At 41.1% G+C, this 22,125-nt stretch overlaps 1 protein-coding gene across 1 annotated transcript in view; it reads right to left on the bottom strand.

The window, feature by feature from the left end:
• Positions 1 to 22,125, bottom strand: part of BICD1 (BICD cargo adaptor 1) — a 95,128-nt gene that overhangs the window by 20,949 nt on the left and 52,054 nt on the right. The window contains exons 5-8 of the mRNA XM_017739965.1: positions 19,002 to 20,096; positions 13,257 to 13,408; positions 6,315 to 6,522; positions 5,090 to 5,252 (exon numbers count right to left, since the gene is read on the bottom strand). Of these exons, the coding sequence (XP_017595454.1) occupies positions 5,090 to 5,252; positions 6,315 to 6,522; positions 13,257 to 13,408; positions 19,002 to 20,096 (1,618 nt within the window). The remainder of the gene's footprint in view (positions 1 to 5,089; positions 5,253 to 6,314; positions 6,523 to 13,256; positions 13,409 to 19,001; positions 20,097 to 22,125) is intronic.

Genomic DNA, 22,125 nt, shown 5'->3' with positions numbered 1-22,125 from the left:
AAAATGTATTTCCCTGACCTTTACACAGGCACACCTCTCCAGACAGCCTCCTCTGTGCAGAGTGGTGTCAGCCTGAAAACCTCTGCTCAGCTTCCCAACCCCTGCATTCAACAGGGGAGGGCAAGGCAGCTTCTACTCACAATACACCTTTTGAAGATGATTTCCCATATCTTCACACTACCTAAACAAGATGAAGAAGCAAGAAGGATGAGCCAAAACCAACAATCTTGCCCCACATGCCAAGTTCCACTTTAAGGTTATTTAAAGAAAAATACAGAAGGAACATGAGCTTCTGATTACACTGAGAATAACCTTTTATAGAGTATTTCTCAAGTCATATCTAAAACACTGCACTTAAAAAAAAGCTCAAAATCCAGAAAGAAAAAATTTTAAAATAGCATGAGAGTGTATTCTTCAACCCTTGAGCCAAAACGGGTTACTCGATACCTCTCACGGACTACCAAAAGCCCTTGATTCCCTATAACACTAAGAGCCAGCCTACTCAGAAGACCTTCTACTCCTTGTTGTGCTAAACTGTGTTTGTGCTACATCAAACAGATCAAAGCATTCCCAGGTTTCTTACCTATTCTTCACATTTTAAACCACTCTCAGTGCAAAGGCAAGTAGCAAAGACAATTCTTAAGCAACTTCCCTTGAGTTCCAGCTTAAAGATTTAATTATAAGACTCCCTAGGACCTCAACTTTGGGTCATTGAGATTTTTTATTTTCATTTTCCTTGTTAGCTTTAAAAAATACTTTCCACCTACAGAAGCTGTAAGTTAGTTCTTGGTGACACTATAGGAATCTCCTTTGGGACAGAGGTTTTTTAAATTAAGTTAAATTTTATGGTAAGAATGCAAACCAACAAACAAGAGCTAGTTATTTGTATCATATTGTGATTCATGTTTGATTTGCCTGTAAGCATAGGGCTACATCAGAAATAAATCTTGGATTATGTTTTAGTAAGAGTAACTATTACATACTCTTAATTACATGTCGTAGGTGGTGAGCTTAGTGCCTGAGCAGTTGCTATACTATTATGTGGCTTTCTTTGTGCTGTCTTTATCTTCCACATTAGTATCTTCTTGTGGGAACTAAATGCCAGGCTGTAAATCACTCTTGAAAGTCAGCTGAAAAGCAAGTGTGCTTTCAGGGTTAGTGTGCTTTCAGAAAGGAGCAACACTACAAAATTACTTAATTTTGCAAGTTTGGTTTTGGTTTTTTGTTTGTTTTTTTTTTACAGGTTTTCAGAAGAGCTATTTTATGAAATGGATTTAATTGTTCTTTGTAACAACGAAGAACAATTAAATCTAAATCCCACAAAAACACAAATCTGGGACTGAAGCAAACTAGTATAGTTCTGTTGAAATCCGGTCTATCCCGGCTTGGGTCAACCAAACATCTGACCTCAGCTGGGCTTGGAATTTGAGAGAAATGTGTCACATTTAAGGCTGCTACCTTCCTTTTACTATTGTAATAAAATAAAATAGATATGACTGTAAAAATTTCTCGAAAAGGAAAAGGATTACTCATTATGATCTGTATTCCTTCAAAATATGAAATACTTTTTACAGTGTTTTCCTGTGTGGGATTTTAAATACCAAGCAAAAACAACAGGGGAAAGAAGCATCTACCACATTTTGTTTGGAGGGCACTCCTGCAAAGGAGACTCTCAGGTGGTCTGTTGTTGACTCTGTTTGAGTGAGAACACTGCAGCCATTGATTGATTACTGTCCTTCTCATAACCTGTTGGGAAACCTTTTACTTCAGGTACATCTTCTACACAAGGATCTTGATTTAATTTTAAGCTAAAATAGCAGAACTTGATATTCAGCTTCTGGAATTTCCATGTTAAAGTATCTGACAGTGATGCCTTAGGTTTTAACTTTTGTATTTTTCAAATCCTGCACTGCTTAGTGGGTAACTCTGAAGTTCCGTGTGGCCTATTAACTACTGTTCTCTCATGCTGGTTAGACATAACAAGCCTCTCTAGGTTTGCTCTTCAAGGACAGCAGGCCCCAAAATGTGTAAACTAAAGCCTAGAGAAGGGGGGGGGGGCACACTTGGGGCAATCACATCATCAACTGAGGCTATAATTGGAGAGTTAACCCTGATATGCAAATGAACCAAACTTATTGAAGTGTGAAGAACTCATGACTCAGCATCCATCTTGGGTGTAGCCTTTTGACTGTCCAGGGTATACCTTTGAAGGCTCTTCAAATAAATACCTACTTTTATTCTCTTATTTTTGTCTAGCCTCTGTTTTTAGGTGGCCACCTCTAGGCATCAGCAGAGAAAAGAGTGCTGTCAAGGCAGATACTACAGGAGACCTTTTTAGTCTTGTTTTTTCCTTGAAGAGGTTGAGAGAACCATATTTCATATTTGGGACTGTGGTATATTAAGAGGCACCTAGTGACTTCATATTTGAGGAGAATACAACTGCAAAGGAAAGGTCATTTTTCAGTCTTACACCCTGTCAAACCCAGCAGTAGGCTTTCTATATGCCCTGACCTTTTCATGTAGTTAGGAAAACAAACACAAACACATCCAAAGGTGGGCTGGAATTGCACTGGGCACATACTGGATGCTTCTGTCTATCAGAAGAATAAAGACTTGAAAGTGTAAAAATACATGTCAGCAGAACAGAAGCAAAGAAGAAACAAGCAACAAAGCTAAATGCATACCAGTACCTAGGAGCAATGGAACATGATACTTTGGAAAAGCACCAGTGGTATTTTTAGCCCCTGAAGGCAGTTAAGAGCTATTAGTGCAATTAGAAAGCCCAGATCAAGTCGTGCTGTCACAGCTTCCTGTCAGGGATGCCTGCATGCTGATCTAGAGCTGAGGGCATTCAAATGGCAATTGAGCAGGAAATGACAATCTCTTGCTTCAGAGGTCTTCAGTTCAGCTGGCTTTCCTCTGAAGAAGGCTGCCAAAAACAGTCAGGCTTTCCCTCTCCAGGTATGCGGCAGCAGTCAAAGCAAAAGCAGCCTCTTCCGCCAAGCACCAAGTGCAGAAGAAGGTGCAAGAGAAACAGAGGCACAGCTTGCTGCTGCATGGGGCTCATGGGGCAGAGGAACCTGTCCTGTTTCTCCTGACACCAAGTTCAGCTATTTTGGCTCTTGGTCACCATCTCCAATCAAACACATTCCCAGTTACAGCCTCCCAGTCCCCACATCCCTGGGAGCTAATGAAAGCTTTCACATCACATGGGTGAAAAATTATTGTGAAGGAAATAGTTCACAAATTTAAAAGAGAGGGGGAAAAAAAAAAACCCCTAAACACCAAAACGTGTTTCCATTCAATATAGGTTTGATTCATTCTCACTCCACTCCTGAGGCCTTAGCCTCAAGCCAAGCTACACTTCATTCCATACTGTTTGACTTTGGATGCTGCTTTTTTGCACCCTCTCTGAAGCAGGTGTGGGTTGCTACACTTCTTGCTGCTTTGCTTGACTGCACAAATCTTCTGAGAACAGAAACTCTTTGTGAGACAAGGCTTTTAAACATTCTCAGTAAAAGCAGCAGAATAACATTCTTCGCTGTTCCTTACTTTTAGGAAACAGATAATTAGACAGATGGCAAAAAAATCCTACTTAGTGCATCATTCCTTTCATCTATTAACAACTGTAAGAAATCTTCCAGAAACTGGTAAAAACAATGATGAATAATTCCCTGCTTAATCCTCAGCCTGGTTCTAACCTGGTCCTGCCAACACTGGAATCTGAATGCTCAGAAAAATCTCGGGTTTGGACCTGTCAGTCTCACAGGCTGAGACTAAAGTGATGTGATGCCATGTGATGGTATAAAATTCTGACAAATGCATTCAGAAAGCTGAGATGGTTGTAGATTCATAAGGACAACTGTAACATACATCAGTGACTCTGTCTCAAGACCCTTATACTCTAAATATGTAGAGATGTACCTGAAGTGACAGGCAAGGCTCCAGACAAACATAATTTTCTGGACAATTCTACCTTTCAGGCTGCTTCATCCTTTGGTCTGTTACTGGACAAAGACTGTGCCAGTGTTTCACAATCTGTGGTCCACACATCCATGATGTTCCATGAGATATCAGATGCTTCTTTCCCCCCCCTCCCATGTTTTTCTCCTCAGGAGACAGCTCTTCGATTTATTTACTGCAACACACCCTACCAAAATGTCTTCAGATTCTCTGCAGTTTTTACACTTGTCCTCTGAGTGGGTGTTACTTGCATGGCACTACTCAAAGGCAGCTCTGACACCGATGGCACTAGGTGAGAAATATAACCTATAACAGGGTACTGCTCAGCTTCCCAGAATAAACATTTACTTGAGCAAAAACTACTCTTATGGATATTAGCTTTCATATTTTCTACTTATGCTTTTTGTGTATAACATATTTCAAAACAAGGAATGAACAAAATTACCACCAGACAAGACTGTGCACAGTTAAAGGCTAAAGGCTCTGCTCAGGTGCAGAAGATAAGAAATTATTAGCTGGTCTCTCAGGAGAAGAAAGCTATCACACCTTTGAAATGCCATTCCAGTTTGCATTTCCTTTCTACGCCTCATTCAAAGCAGATACCACATTTTGGCAGGAAATTAAGAGCAAAAGCTTCCTGCACAGATAAACTCCATGACTCAATTTGTATAAACTAAGCCTTCTGTGAGTTGAGCATCACCCTTTGGAAAAACCTGACTGAATGCTCCAGGGTGAGAAGACGGGTGCTGCGGAGGCTCCTGCACACTGCCAGCCGCTCCCTCGCTGGTCCTCATGCATCTGACTCCTCTATCCCATGGGATTTGTGTCTTCCAGGGGAACTACCAATGCCACCACCAGGCTAAGCTCCACCCAGGCACAGGGATGCAGCCTCTGTGGATGCCAGTGGGACTACACCCACATATACCACAGCAGGACTTTCCACACTGCATCTGAAACCAGTTTGGGCCACTGCCGGCAGAATGTCATCTCCTGCCACACGTGACACAGGAGGAGACATTTTGCTTTTCAAGAAGGTGCCCAAATCAAATTGCATCTGCAGTGCTGGGAGGGTCCCCTGCTCTGCTAACCACTCAGCACCACATGCACCCAAGGAAAAAATGTTTACCTGGTATGGCCACGGTTAACCTTTTTTCCTTGCTGAGACGGTGCCCATGGATGAATTCACTCATGGAAGGGGGGCCCCTCAGAAGATATGATTCTGTGGAGGCAGGATGAGGGGGGGCTCTTAATAATTTCTGGAGGTAGGTCCCTGAAGTCCTGGGATGGCTCTGATCACAAAGGGAAGGTGAGAATAGTCTTGCAGGAGATCCAAGAAAAATACATATGGAAACAAAAGAGTTTTACTTTAATTACCTTTCAAAGCCTCACGAATGACAATAGCATCTCAACTTGCTTAACAAGTAAAAATCAACTATCCTTGACACCCCATGTCATTTCCAGAGCAGGACACCTTTCCTGCATTGGAAATCCTCATTCAATTTGGGGAAGGAGGAGATGAGGTTGGGTTATATCTCAGCATCCTCAAGTCAACATGTATGAGGCTCCCTGAAGGTTCTCTTGGTTTTGCATTGTGATTGGAGCATACAAGAAAAGGGGATGATTATCTAGGACTTCTCTAACAGAGTCCTCTTCATCTTCAAAACCATGGAGATGCGTACACCTAGAGATTTTTGGCAGGGGCAGGCACAAGACAAGAACTCACTGCTTGAACAGCAAAATATTTGCATTAGGTTACGAATGGGAGTCATCCCCCTTCAAAAGGTTTCTTGCTCCCATGTAGAAAAATTGATCTGAGTGAACACATCCATATTCTTTTCACACTGATAAAGATCAAGTGAGCACCAGAGCTTAACAAAGAAATGCAGTTTCCTTCATGTTAAGCACTTAAATGCTCATAGAGCACAATCCTTTTTATACTTGTTAAAGAAAATACATTCACACTTAATATTAAAGACATACAAGATGCACTGAGACACTGACAGAATATAGTTCAAAACACTGCATTCAGAAGGAGGAAATAACAGTGAGTAGGGGGATCAGAACAACATGTTGCCAGGCTTTGAATTTCATACTCATATCCTCCCCACCTCCTTCTCCCCAGTCAAAGTACGGAAAGAAAAAATAAAGTAAAAAAAGGAATCATTCTGTTTATAATTCGGTGAACAACTTTAATGCAAGTCTGGCTACTGCACTGTACTGTAAAGATCACTGCATGCATACCTTTTCCTCTGAGTGCCACTGCTGACCAGTAAGTTTGGTTGCTGTGGGCCCTGACTATGCAGGAGGAAAGTGTCTATGCTTGGCACGGTGGCTGATGCCTCCTCACTTACTTTAGGGCTGCCGATCTTGCTCTTTCCAAGCTTGCCTTTGCTGCGTCGGGATTGCTCATGGTCGAACTCTAAATCCTCCAGGCGCTGGGTCAGGGCAAGTTTTTGCTGGATAGCCATGCGCAGCAGAGAGTTCAGGGTCTTCTTCTCATCCTCTGCAGCCGCCAGCTGCCTCTGCATCTCATCCAGCTGTGTGACATACTCATCACACCTGCAGAAAAACAGGGCAGAAATCTGGGGAAACGGCCCAAGGACCGACTCTACCAATGAGCACATTCCCGGGCTTCAGTTACAGAGGCGGATTCAGATCCCAGCTTTTGCTGACTGTAATCCTGGAAGCAGGCAGCCTGAATTCTTCTGTTCCCACTTGGAATAAATTTAGGCTTGGATCTGAATGTCAACACTTCCCATTCAGCAAGACAACCTGTGCCTATATTAACATAGTCTATGACAATGTAACATGTTTCTGATGCAGGCAACAAGCAGCTGGAGGGCAGGTATGGAATTATTTCCAGTTTAAAGCCCAAATAAGAATTTTGGGTGCTGCTTCTACTAGTAAGTCACCATGTATAATAATGTCTACCAATTAGAAAATACTATTTTTCACAGGCAGTAATATCCACTTCAAGAAAGTATTACAAAAGAAGACGGCGAGTAGTTTGGACACTTGACACATCAGATTTTGTGAAATGACAAAGCCTCAGTTAATTCCCATTGTTAACCATTTACTACCATGATTGCCATTATTCACCATTGATTAAAAAGATACTACTCAGGAAACCCCACACGAGGAAGTTATTTCACATTTACTGTTGAATCTCTTGGAGGTGTGTTCATTGCTATGAACCTACTCCATTTTTAATTCTCAGCCTCTTTTACCCACATGAAAAATTATCTTTTCATTTGCTTTAGATCTCTGAGAACTAAAACCACCTTTCTTATGATTTTGTTATATTTAAGACCAAATTCAATTTATTTCTGCTTTTAGCAGTAATTCCTAAAGTTAACAGGAAAAGCAAGGCATCTCAAAATTGTCTTAAAACACTTTTTGAAGTGAAATAGCTTCAGTTTGATAGCAATAGACCATCTAATCAGTAAGAACCAAGAGTAATAAAAATAAATGTATCCCAGCAGTAAGATGATTCACAGACAGCAGTACTGCCTGACCATCAGACTTTTGTGGAAACATCCAAGGATTTTTCATGTTGAATGATGCAGCTTTCAACAGATCTCCTTCCCACAAGATCTGTATGACTCTAAGTAGCTTTGCTGTGTAATTGCAATTGTGTAATAGATGAGGATGTAACTTTATCACTTACAGAAAGCAAGCATAGAAAATTAATTTAGTCTTCCTTATCAAAATATGTGATGCAACAAACCTTTGAAATATTGCAAACTGAGGGATGAAACTAATTTCTCTGAAAGTTTAATATTCACCTTGGGCAACAGGAACAAAGTATTATTGAAAATGTGTAGTTAGTTATTCTTCACACACAAACACATATATTGAGCTCCCCTTTTGAACAATTCAGGCACTGCAAGCAAAATTACTACGCCAGATACCGCTTCATCTACAGTTTCAGTATTATCTTTCTTCTACAGGACCTTAATAAGCATGATTGTTACTATCCAAGCCTTGATTAAAACTGATATTTATGAAATGCTGGTTGGCTTAAAGCCAACTTGCACACCTGTTTCTGTTCTAAGCCATGAGATGTCTATTGATGCTTAAGTCAGTTTCCTTGACAGAGACATGAAATCAGCATTCTGATTACTATAGTAATTCCTATTTCAAATTAATTCACTTTAATGTCTGTGTTATCAGAGTTTTAAAGACTCATTCCTCTAACCAGATGGATCTTGTATCCATGTCTCTTATTCTCTCCTGCTTTCCTTTTTGTCCAGGAGACCTCTTTTGTTTCCAAGTATGTTTTTCTGTTGAAAATTTTTAGAAGTAACACCTGCAGCAACACCTGCGGCACACTGCCACTAGAAGAATGAATTGCCTTGCTTTAATATGCCAATAAATCAATTTTAGTTTTGGAAAAAGACTGATTTAGCTCAGGCCTTAGAAGGTATTCTTGGTATTTGCACATCTGATTTGTAGAACAGCCCAACTGAACAGTTAAGAAACAAATGTCATGAAGGTGGGCATTACTAAAGCAGTCTTAGACAAACCTGCTATGAGCTATATCAAGCTGGCTTGAGAAATCTGGATATACTAGATGCTGTTAGCTGGTCTCATACTTGAGACAAAACAAATCTCGTGAATACATTTTCCAACTGTTCTGATTAATTACAGAACTCTTCCTAGAAGAGTCCCATTAAGAGCAAGTCCACATTTCTGGTAGTTCACTGCAGTGTTTGGGTGGTTCCAGTCATCTGACCTCCACCATGACTCAAAGTTCCTAATTATTTTTCACAGATGCATGGTCCATTGTCTCTGGGTTTTGCTGCTCAAGCTTTTTTTTTTTTTTTTGAGAAACAATGTTCAGAAAGGTTAAACTTAAATCACCCAAGTAAAGGCCTTAATTAACTTTAGAAACTGCTGGACTAACAGCCTCAGATCTCCTGGAATTTAGCAGCACTGAAGTTTATTCCATGTAGTGGGAGGTAACTAGTGCCTGCAGCCATAATATTTCCCTTCACTGAAATATTCCCAGTTATGTGTAAGTGTGGGATAAAAGGAGAAGTGTTTCCAATTAAAAAAGAAAAAAGCAGTGCACACATCTATATTGTCTTTCACCCACACAGTTGATAAACATTCATCAGGTCTCACAGGAGTAAGAAAAAGGTTGAGGAGGTCCTAAAAGAAAAAGGTAAGGAGCTCCTAAGAAAGATGACTTCTGGCGTGGCAGAGACCATTGTGGGGTTCCAGGATACTCCAGGGCTCTGAACAGGTCTTTCAGAAAGGCTCAAACAGTGATCCCAAAAGTTAGGTTATGTCCTCCTGAGTCAGTTCCCAATTTCCCTCCTGCCCCAGGGCAGTTTGTAAGCTGCAAGTGGCTATTAAATAAACAGCACTGTTTTCTTGCTGTCTGCTGGTCTACTTATAGTCAGAACAAAAGTCAAGGTTTCACCTATTTTTCATTTGGAAGCAGACAGATGAATAAGCCCACTTATTTTGTATGAACTGATCCAAGAAGCTTATACAGGATTTTAAGGGATTTCTGGTTCCATCTATCCCTCTTGTCTAGGAATGTAAACCAAATACCAAGTCAGGCTTATGTGTAATTTAGGTAACATAAATCATAGCAGAGCTTGAGCTAAAACCCAGTGACAGTGACAGGTCCCTGCTCTAACCACATAATCGTAATTCTCTTCCGTTCATAAATGTTTTCTCAGCTCCAGGACCTGTCCAATCTCCCTACTCCGCCTCTTCAGCACACATTTTTCTTTAAAAATTAATCATAAGAAAATATTTTGATGGATGAAGAATAAAATCCATGCATGCAGTGTCAGGACTATGGCAATATCACAAGCAATATTTCCTGCTCTCTCCTGTTAACTATCTCTATTTAGGATGGGAAAGCAAGCAGTGTAGAGACTCAGTGAAGTTAGCGTCCTGAAACCCTTTAGGATTCTGTTTAAAAGCAGTTCCTTCTCTCCTTCAGCACAGGACTTCCTCTCACAGGGCGACACCTGCTCTAGACTGTAAAATTAATGTTTTAAATAATTTATTATTTATTGTTCCTCTGGATGAGTGCCGCTTGCTGCTTCGCACTCCCACAGCGCTCACCCTGGGTCAGCAACAAAGAGGAAGCAACAGGAGGGTCAGGAAAGGCTTCTCTGGGAATACCAGAAGCAGCCCACGACAAAATAACCAGGTTAAAGGTGGTACGTGGCCCTGGCATCAAACAGACACTTCAACTCTGCTTTGCCAACCCCTTGAATCTCATGAAACAGATTTTATACACTCTTGCTTTCTCTTTGTAAGAGATGTGTTCTGGGAAATATTCTTGACAGGTCTGAAGCACATAAATCCCAGAAAGGGATCGATCACAAGGCTAATGAAAAGGGAAGGAGGAAGCTGTAGAGACCAGAATCTCAGAGATTTTTGGATTGGGGAAATAACATGCTCCAGAAGGAAAAGGGGCAAAAGTAGAGGGTCAAGCAGGACAGAAAGACTTTTGAGATGAAGAACTGAGGAAAGAACTTAAGGAGTGAAGGATGAACAATTGTCAGGAAAAACACAGAAAAAGGAAGGCTCCTGCTTTCTGCATAGGTGAGCTTTGGAGAAAAGCGTCAACTTTGCTTCAGAACAGAAACAGATGTGCTGTGCTCTCCTTATGACGTGTGCTATGACCTTTATCCAGTGTATTTGAGGAAGGAACCATACAGTTCAGCACCAGATGAACATCCATTTGGAGACCAAAATGGTGGTTTATGGAAAGAGAAAGGATATTGTTCTATCAAACAGTATAAGCAACCATTTTCAGATCTATAATACAATCCTACTATCAGAAGGATGATCTTCCTATGGTGGAAATTCAGGAGTAAGTACCATGTGATGCACTATAACCATGGAAACCACGGTTTTATTCTACTAAAGACTGAACAATTGCTTTTTTATGCTGAAGGTTGCTACTGCATCTAACGTTACTGCACAAAATCTTGTGTTTACATCCTTGTATTTTCAAACAGATTTCTCTTCTTCAATGGACTTGTAGAGTATATCAACCCTCTGTCATTTAAACAAATGCCCTTCCAAATGGACTATTTGGAATGAGTCAATGATTTGACCATTTAGGAAGATTGATTTAATTATAAAGGCCATTAAACTCCATGCTAGGGAAGAAAAATGAATATTTTACAACAGAAAAATCTATAGGAGCATAATGATGTGGAAGACCTTGTAGTGAATAATTTTTATAACTGTGCTCAGAAAATATTGGGCAGAACTTAGGACGTCAAGGGCAGGGATACATTCCATAGGCCCTATATTGAGTGTTTAATCACTAATACATGGAGTTTACCAACAGCAGTAAATTCTTTGGGGGAAGTTTTTCTCTACTAACAGTAGAAATTTATAAATTAAAAATGTGTGACTCAGGAAGTCACATGGACTCCCTTTATAGTTCATAGAAGAGAAAGAGAAGCTTCTTTGCAAACTACACATGAGGCATCTAGAAAAGGTACCTGGATGAGTGGAGTCAGTGCAGCCTAATTCTCGTGGAGGGGATGCTGCTGCCTCCCATAAGCTTTAGGATATGCCTTGACATCTGCACTCAGGATGCCCAAATTGAGTAAGGAGCATTCAGCACACCAACAAGCTAACATTCCCTTTAATTAACTTCTAAATCTTTGCAAACTACTTTTACCTCATATGTTGATGATTTACGGCCCATGCAAGACCCTTGTTTGCTTTATGCTCACGATGCCACTGCTCTGCTTGGGAGTTACCCACCTTCCATGAGGCCTTGCAGAGTTAGTACACTCCTGTGTCTCCTAGAGTAAGGAGCTTGCAAGGAAAGTCAACATATGCATTTCCAACACGCACACACACACACACACAGAGCTCTCCTTTCTGGAAGAAAATCTATAGATGCCAATGAAATCAATCAGGCTACCTTGGTTCACACCACCTGCTGAGCTGGGTCTTCACTTCCATTATGTCGCTACACGCACTCTTCTGACGATGGACCTATGATGAACTTGTACACAGCACCAACATCACAACATATAAATGTGCCTTTTCTCCTTCCTTCCCACTTCTCCCAGCTGCTGCTGCCACTGCCACTAAGCAAAAAAGCACCTTAGAAGGCTGGAAGTGGTGAGATGGCACTGCAGGGAGCACTGAAGAGATGCTGGCATGAGGCACAAAGACGTCTCATCATTTATGGACTAAAGCACAAACAAGAAATCTGCATCGTGTTTGATCATAAGGGGGGGAAAAGTCTGGCTTGTGTATTTCCAAAATAAGAATTTACTGATGAAAATGCTGGATCTTTAAAAAAATATATTTTTAGGTAACCTTTTAAAAGGCAGCTCAGATGAGAAGATACACTCTTAAGCTGTGCCAGGGGAGATCTAGGTGGTCATTAGGAAGAACTTCTTCACAAAAAGGTGTATTAGACATTGGAGTGAACTGCCCAGGGAGGTGGTGGAATCACCATCCCTGGAGCTGTTTAAGGAAAGACTGGACATGGCAATCAGTGACATGATCTGGATGACAAGGTGGCATTGGGTCATGGGTTGGACTCGATCTCAGAGGTTTTTTTTCAACCTAGTTGATTCTGTGATTCTGTGTAAAACCAGAAGCTCTTCTGAAGAAGATGTGGAAGAAGGAAAGATGAAAGTTGATTAATTACTGTCCTGCCAGGAGGAACTATGTTACAGAAGGTAAGTGAAGCTTTTGTCCTGTGAAGGAGAAGATAATAAATTGAACATCACAGTGGGAGAAAATAAGAATTTATACTGGAGTGGGAAATTACAGTTATTAGCACTGGATTACCACATAGGCTGGTTGATGAAATAGATTTTACTACTGGTAAGTAATAAATCTCATTGTAATGAAAACATGGGATCCTGAAGATCATCATTAACCGTACAATAGCTTTACAAGACAGAATCACTGCGTACTTCTGAATGGGAAAATCAGCCACATAAATCCACTATTTGATTTTCACTTTAAAAAACCCTATAAATGCAAATATGCTAGAGGCATCTATTGTCATTTATAACACTTTACTCAAGGTTGTATTGACATTGCTATTCTTCAGCTTTATTTTCCAAGACACACATCTCAACAGCACTTGAAAGCTTGCAAGTTTTGCACGGTGTGCATTCTAGGACTCATTCACCTTCATCCAGCAAACCCCTGACCATGCAGAAAATAATTCCTCTATCCTCCTAAGCACCTAACATATACAGCTAAGTGTGTTCTCACCTAGCACACACGTGTTTACAGTGCTGAGCCAGATGGTGACACCACTTATCCCTTACCTGGTTGCAAACATTGCTCTCAAGGATGAGAAGGTTGCTGCATCTTCCTTCAAAGCCTTTAGTTCATTCCGTAGTTTGGTCATGGTCTCAGTCACCATTGCTTTTTCATTTTCGTATTTATTCTTCAAATTGGCCAGTGCCACTTCAGCTGTCTAAAACACAAACAACACAAACATATGTGCTTATGAGACAGAGATCTGAGAACAGCTAAAACCCCACGTCTGATTTTGGTTTTGATGTCCTTCATTCACACAGTAAAAGAAATCAAACCTGATCGCCATCGTAGTGCACCCTTCACGTTCTTCTTTTAAGTTGTACTCCATGAAACCAGGAAAAGGAGAACACAGATGAGAGGACAAAGCCCATTTTAACAGCAACTGGCAACAACTCTGCACCTTAAGTGTCCCTGCAACACCGTGCAGCTGTATGTGGAGGACTCGGGTGAGTAAGTTACTACAGGAGCTGCTACCAGGTTGTTTGAGGTGCAAGAAACAACCAAGTGTGTCCCCTGGCCGCTTTGCAAACAGGACACAGGGCACGTGAGGCTCAGCCTCTGCAGCCAAGTTGTGAATCAACGTGTTTGGCCTCAAGCCTACTGCTGGCCGAGGCTTTCCGTGGGCACAGGGATGGCCAGGACCTGGCAGCTTGATTAATGTCTGAGAACTGACAATGTCTACTGTGCAAGCCAGCATTATTTCAGCATTTTTAACCATAACAAAAAAAAAAAAAGTGTAAATTACAGTTTTCATTTAACAGGAAACAAGGCTTTGTATTTGTCCTATGCCTAAATTTTTGCTGCTCCCTTCCTTCTTTTTTCAATTTCATCTGTTAAATTTCTTTAATTTGCTATTTTACTGCTTTTAACAGCTACATTTGTCTTATCTTTGCAAGACTTGAACATTCTGCTTTACCTATGAATTTAGTATCATTTTTAAGTTATTCAAAATACGAAGTTTTATAGAGACTTTATACCTACTGCTGCTTGGACATTTAAAATTATTGCCTTTGAATGAGAGGAAGAAAAATTTGCTTCCTTTTACATTTGTTCAGAGTGTGTTATGGTTGTTTTTTCACTTCATTTGGTACATAATAAGTTGCAGCAATTCATACAGGCAATCAATTTCCCCTGTTACCTTATGGGTTCTTGAGCCACCACCAGGGGAGAGAAGTTTAGAAGAACATTAGGTTAAAGCAACCAGCAAGGGAACAGGACAAAAGATGGTAATTACCAAACAGTTGGAAACCTGTTTTAAACTCAGTTTTCCGAAACTCAATACCTTTCCTACCAGCAATGTCTCTTAACAAAAGAATACATTAGAATCTCCTACTAAATTACAACTTTATTCTTTTTGTCTCATTAAATAGCACCATTATAAATAGCAGCATTAAAATACTTTTTGATTGTATACTCACCAATAATAGTTTCTTACTTTCAGACCAATTTACATTAAGAGAACGGATTTTTAAAGGGCATTACGAGCAACCATCTATCATTTTAAATAGATAAATTTTTCCAAACCAGATTTGAAATCATCAGCAATACATGTTAAAATTATCAATCACTTAGGGATCTATTCAAATCAATTCTGCTTTTTTCAACCTTGCTGATATATGCTTTGGTGCAATGCAGGATACTGGACACCAGTCTATGTCGTGGCAGGATAAAGCAGAAATCATCAGCTTTTTGTCTGTTTTCAGCCATGACCAAAAATGTACACTCGTAAATTAACAGTAATTTACATATCACTGAAACTATGCACAAGGATCAGACAGACCATAATCCCTATGTTTTAGTCTGGATGTCAGGGTAAGTTAAATGGATGTGCAACACTACAGGATGAAAATATAGTGTACTTGGTGAATAAAAGAGGAAGAACTGTATCAAATCTTAAACTTCTTTTCTTCCTATTAAAGTTTCCTATAAAACATATAGAAAACAAAGCATAAGCTTCAAATCCTATGAGAAACGCTTAATGGCTCTCCATGCACCAGCCAAGCTGCTGAGGTTCTCCCTTCTGAAAGTCTCCTAAGTGCTCTGCTATAGAAGCAAATAAAACTAACCAAAAAAGTGGGTTTAGTAGCAAAAGAAAGACGGAGAGCACAAGCTGAGGAAGCTTCTGTCGGAAATTTGGGGAGCCTGAAGAGACAGGAAACTTGCCTGAATTCTGAGAACACCCTGAAGCCTGAATGTGTAATGGAGGCAGAGGATAGAAGAGGAACTCAGCCTCCATCTATCAGAGACAAGTAAGTGTGTCTGGTCACCTCAGCTGTACTGTCACACTGTGCCAAACTAACAGGGATAAAATGAACTGAAGCCACATGAAACCTCATGTTACTCTTCCTCCAGTGCCAGCTCTTGTTGAAATTTCTATTTGTTCCCCATCTCAGCCAATCTCCAAAATTGTACCCATTGAGCCACATATATGGTGGTGCCTGAAACCAGTTCTGTGGAATAATCTAGGTTTAGATAATCCAGAACAGTGCATTCAGAGAGTGCTCTGAAAGGAAGGATGGGGTAAATAAAAGCCTTCATCTCCAAGTGGTGGGTGCCAAAAGGAAGCAGATGCCCAGGACCTGGCTTTAACAGCTCTTTCTGAAGCACTTGTTTTTAAGTTGCGGCTAAGTAAAAAAATTTGTATCAGAAAAATGAGAGAATTTTGTTCCACATCAAAATGCAATCTCTCAACACACAAGTAGATGGAGAACACAAGAAAAAGATGAAAACATGGGGGAAAAAAAACATTAATACTCTTCAGTGAAGTAAATAATGTAATAAGACAGCAGAGGTGCTCATGACACTCTTGTCAGACCAGTCATGCTGAGGAACTGGGCAAATGACTACCCAGGCTCTCAGCCAGCCACCTGCAGACATGGAATTGATGGCTCATGTAGCATTTACTGTGCAGAAGAAGTCACCTGGAATTTACAGCAACACCAGGAGGGAGCAGGGAGCTCCAGTGCCTGGACTCCAGCAGGGTGTGAAATACCAGCGAGGAAATGAGACCTGGGGAACACACAGAGCTCAGCTCCCCTCCCCATCCTCAAAACCCAGCCCTGGAGGTGAATAGGCTGAGGGGAGCACACACCTGACCCCAGGACCTCAAGAACTGCCAGAATTAACAGGGTCCTTTCCATCCCCCTCCATATCCCTACAGAAGAGATGTTTGCCCAATCTCATCTGCCTAAAGGTTGCCATCTTCATCCTGAAATCTGTGAACAGATCTCATTCTCTAAGATGGCTTTGTATGTCATTTACTTTACATCAGCTGTGTGAGAAGCAGACCAGCTAAAATAATTGTTAATAAATATTAAGTCCTACACTGGTAGGATTTTTATTTCACACAAGAAAGCAGAAACTAGCCTGTATTTTTAGAGCACAAGTTGTACATGGTACCAGGTCTTTTCATCAAACCTCTCTTTCACAGCAGAAATTCTACTGTGTTCTGTCCATATAATATCAGGGCATTTGTTTATAGATAAGGTTCTGTATGTTTGGGGTTATCAAGGTATTTTTTCTGAAAGACTTTTATGGGTATTTCACTTATGGGAGCTGGAGACACCATAGTTACTGCTAATGCAGAATTAAAGGTCTCGCTGACTCAATTCTGTCTCATTGAACTATTTAGCTATGAAAACAATATATCAGCTTTCCATCAGAACTTCAGGATATTAAATTCCCCTCAAAGGCAGTTTTGCTTTCTGATTGCTATTAGAAATCGAAACCAAACCCATTATTGAACTGGTCCTAAAAGTTACTGCATCATTAATTTGATTTTACTTTCTCACTTATGCCACTTGTTAATGTTTATTCCACCGATCTGGTGCAGACACAGTAATTTGGGCTATGAACAAAGGATACATAAATCAAGACAAGGCAAGCAAGCAAGCCAGCAATATCTATATGCCTTGCTTTCCTGGGCACTTGATTTAAGAATACATTTTCATGGACCTATGTTTGCATTTTCTTACATCAAATCTTTCTCTTTTTATCCTGCTAGAGCTTTGTGTAGTCTAAAATTCTTATTTATGAATACTACTGACCATCACTAGATACCGACTGTGTTTCCCTAGTTAAGGGTGTGTTTTCACTAAAGTACAGCCCAAAATACCAGACCTAGGGAAGGGTCCCACAAGGGAAAAACATCCTCAGCCTTTTGCTGCTTAGAAACTTAATCTTTTGAAGGGGAACACCTCAAGAGGATAAACTGTAACCCTGGTTTTTTTGAATATGAGTCAAAACATGAATTTGGGTTCTGGGGTACACTCATCACTTGAGGCTGGCACATAATAAATCACTCTTCCCCTCTACAACTTTGAATTTCTCCTTCCCTTTATATTATTATGTCTTTTAACTTGAAAGTTTGAGGAAGCTGATATTAGGCTGGCATGAACAAGTATGGCACGTTTCTGTACCCAGTTGTACAGTTACCAATGCTGCTATCCAATAAATAAAAGATTAGTTAATAGCGGCTCCTTAGTCAGCAAATCTATCTTTTCCATTTCAGTAAGCATCCTTTAGGATAATGCATTATTTCTGACAGCAGTAAAAGAGTGGGACTGAGATATATCTTCTGGTGGTAGCAAAAAATAAATGATAGCTCTATGCTAATGGGAAAAATCTTTAATTTGGGATCACAGAATGTATACCCACATACATCAATTCCATCTAAATTACATTTTAATTACATGGAAAACCACATATAATTGCTCAGAGCTATTATTGCTTAGCTAGAGATGGTATTTAATTACTTGAGTTAATATTTAACATGTGTTGTATCAGAGGGAGGGAAAATGCTATAAAAGACTCAATGTATGTTGAAATATTGCTGCAATTTAAAAATCCCCAGTACCCTAGAAATGCAGTTACAGATACAACAATCAATTAAACTTGAAATTGTAACTTCAGAATAGTTGACTATTGGGAGTTTTAACACTGAAATCCCATCACTGTCACCAGCTAATAGTGTGCCAAGCTGTTAACCGGTATTCGAGCCCCCACGTGGTGATCACTGCACTGTTTTCAGATGAGAAAAGTGCCTGGAGACCTAGAACGATGACACTGCCGCTGCAGCCTTTTGCATTCAGATTAATTTTGGGCAAAAGGACATGCATCAAAGTAAATAAAACTATTTGCATGGGGTTTTTTTGGTTTTTTTTACAGTGTTTTCAGAGCTGGAATCTAATGGACGCAAAGGGCTTGGTAGATATAATATGCACAGAAAATTGACAGTACTCTTGAAAAACACAGCATTAAGATGGATTTCTTTTGGCATTTGATATCAAGTACTATAATTTTCGGCTTCTTTTCATTGGTGAAACATCTAAAGTAAAATGGCTTGTTGAATTTCTCTTAAGATTTGAAAAAATTCAAAATAATGACTTGAGGTTTTTATTCTCTTAAATAGAAGAGCACACCACTGAGAGCCTCTCCAGGTATGTTCTATTTTGTTTTCCAACCCTGATAACCTTAATTAGTCTGTGATAATACCACCAACATGCCTGGGCAGTAGCTCGTCCCAGGCCACACCTCTGCTGAGTGAATGGTGGGAAATGCTGACAAAAACAGAACTAAACTGCTTAAAGAGAAGGCTGGGAAGGGAGGGAACAAAGGTGTGCCCTTGCTGTGATTGAGTGAGAGGCTAAATAACCTGTGAGTAAAACCTCTCCTCCAAAATACCCCTGGGAAAGCTTGTAAGCGACCTGTAAAAATAACAGACTTTCCTGAGTGCTTTATGAGCACCTTACCTGCTTGTTGGCTTTCAGCACTGCTCTCAGGGTCGCGATCTGCTCTCGCTTTGTGCTCAGGAGCGATTTCAGCTTCAGGATCTCTTCCATTAAGGCCTCCTTGTCTTTGTCGATCATGGGCGCCAGCTCGCGGGCCGCGGCCCGCTGGCGCGACAGCTGCAGCGACCGATCCACAGCCTTCTGCAAGTGCTTGATTTGGTCCCTTATTATGGCATTGAGGTTGTAGATGTTCATAGGCTCTTTGCGGATGTCACTGGTGTCAGAGACAGGGGAGGAAGGAGGGGCTGTGATGACAGGAGAAATGGAAGGTGTTTTTGTTGGGCTCTGTTCCTTGCCGGGCTCTGTGGCCTCTTTCGTCACCTGCTCGGTCGGGGTCCTGGCTTCTACAGGCGATGCCACCCCCCGCCTGGCAAGTCGTGGGGAAAGGAGACCTTGAGGGTCATCTGGTCCCTTCAGGCTCCCGCTGCGGGTGACTCTGCTCTGCCTGTAATAGTCCAACATGACCCTGTTCGGCGTCTCGTTGTTGCACAGGCAGACGTGGTGGTACAGCTGAGCCAGCTCCTCACTAAACGTCACCAGCTCGTCCTGGGCAGTGTTGAGGGTATTATGGTTTTCATTTGCTATGCTTGCCATCCTTTGTAACTCCTTTTCCATGTGGACCATTTTCTCCTGGCTTTCCTTGGTCGACTTCTCCAGGTTTATCACCTGCTCATCATACGTCTGGATTCTGCTCTCATACTTGGCCTTCTCTTCGGTGTAATTTTCCACATACTTATTATATTTCTCCTTTAAGGCTTTGATTTCTGCTTTAAGGTCTATCACCTCAGTAACAGCTACTTTGTATTTACATTCCAGGATCTCCAAGCCATTGATATCCACTTCATAATCATGTGCTTCCTCTCCAGAATCTCGGCCCTTCTCACAGTCAAGCTCAACTTTCAGCTCCTTGTTGCTCTGCAGCCCCCTCATGGCATTGACGTGCTCCGTGAGCCTGTGGACGCGCTCGTGCTGCTCTGTCAGGGCTCCCTTGGTGTGCTCCAGCTGCGTCTGAGACTCCTGGAGGTTGGCCAGGAGAATGGCCTTCTCTCGCTCCACCTGCAACAGAGTCAGAGTGAAAAACCCAGGATGGATCCCATCCTACCCATGCTGAACACCAAACTCTGCAGTCAGAGTTATCTCCTTCCACTCCACCACTGCATGCAGCTTGAGGGCTTCTGAGAGATTTTAGCCATGTACACCTAAACCATAAAATTAATTTAAGAGAGCCGTGTAACTCTCAGAGATTTTGGAAGTCCCAGCCTCTGTTACAACTTCCAATATCACTGGGTCACAATTTTACATGCTGCTCACTGAAGAGTTACCAAGTGCCCAAGCACTGTCTCATCAGCTAGAGTGATGATCCACGATTTACTAGGAGATACGTTCCCTGAACACAGCAACTGCATCACTGTCAACTGTAAGCCATTTCTCAGTGGAGTCTGAATTTATATTTCCCATTAACAGTTCTACCAATCTTTCACAATATCCATTTATATCTTTGAACTGTTGCACGCTTTCATTAAGGCAAATACAGTAAAAAAACTACACTAGCTGTGTACATTTCCACAGATTAAATAACCTACTGTAGGTGGAAATGTAACACAGATCAGGACACTGAGCACATGCAACTCCCAGGAGTACCCATCCCCAGCACTTATCTGTAAGCAAAATCCATCTGTTTAAATTCAAGCCAGGAAAAGCAGGACTTGCGGTGTAACTAACAACCAGCTGCTTGTGACCTAGTAAGTGTCTTTCCAAATATCCACAGAGAAATGTGGATTGAACAACAGAAGACATCATGAAGGGCACCTCTAGAAGTTTTAACGCACAGCAATTTTAAAGCAAGTGAACATGACAAACAAGTTTAATCTGCTCAGGTATTTGCTACTCATGATAACACCCCTGAAAGATTTCCACTTCAAATTTTAAGTGTAATGCTCCAACTTTTTCCTGTGTCTTTGTCCTGTTCTGAGGTGTGAATTAGGAAGCAGAGGAAGGCTTACAGAGATAGGATCCTTGTCCCTTTCATGGCTTTTACAATAGGACCCTAAGCCTACCAGGTTTACTGCTCTTTTCTCCCCCTGTTGCAGTATCTCAGCACATGCAGTAAAAATGGCACTTCCCTTGATGAGTGGTGGCATTACTAATTCTGAGAATTCAAAGCTTTCAGTTCTGAAAATTCTTTAAAAACAACAACAAAAAAAACAAACACAAACTTTCCTTCCCTATCAGTAGTATGTGGAAGAGAATCAAATTAGCCACCATGAATCTTAGCAAAGGATAAAAAAAGCCTTTGAGAAACTGGGAAGGTATTAATGCCATCTCACAAAATGTTCTAAGAAGTGCTTCAAACTCTTGTTTCCTCTTAACCAGGCTTTTGAGCAGCAGCTGCTGCTCAGAAGTACTAAGACATTAGAGCATACATTGATCCCTTGGTTTTACAGAGAGGCTCTCAAAATGTGGCCTCCATTAGGATCTGCAATCGATTGCAGGCAGAAACTACAAATAAAAATAGAAGCCATGATAAAAGCATCTGAAAAAAACAGCCTACTTTTCTTGTATACAAGGGACTGATGCCTTAAGAATTAAAAAAAACAGGGACAAACCTCATCCTTATTTTATGATCCGGGAAGAATCTGTCTCTTTAGATATGAAGTGTTCCATTTTTGGCACTACCTAGTCTGTGCAGAAGAGCACGGCCAAGAACCACAAGGATTTTGGTATCCTCCTCCATTTTTCGTTCCCCTCTTGCTGTCCCAGTATGTTTGCCACCCTAATTGTTGCTCACCCCCCATGTCAGCCCACTCCTGTTGAGAAAACCCAAAATAGGGCAAACTTGCCTTCTGCCAAGTGCATCTTCTTAAAAGGTGACCACTTTCTACAGATCTCTCGGTCAGGCCTGTCCTGGGGACCCTCAGAGATCAACCCAGCAGGAGTCTCTTCACCAGCTTTCCTCTTTTTTTCATCAAGCTGCCTGCCCTAGGTCTGCTCTCCCTGGAAACCTTCAGCTGAACTCCAGTTGTTACCACTTGGTATTGCAGGCTTCAGTGCTATTTACACTGCCCTCATCAGATGATGAAGGTAT

Source organism: Corvus brachyrhynchos, unplaced genomic scaffold, assembly GCF_000691975.1.
Source record: "Corvus brachyrhynchos isolate BGI_N302 unplaced genomic scaffold, ASM69197v1 scaffold27, whole genome shotgun sequence".
NCBI lineage: Eukaryota > Metazoa > Chordata > Aves > Passeriformes > Corvidae > Corvus > Corvus brachyrhynchos.
This window is presented reverse-complemented; position numbering and strand designations above follow the sequence as displayed.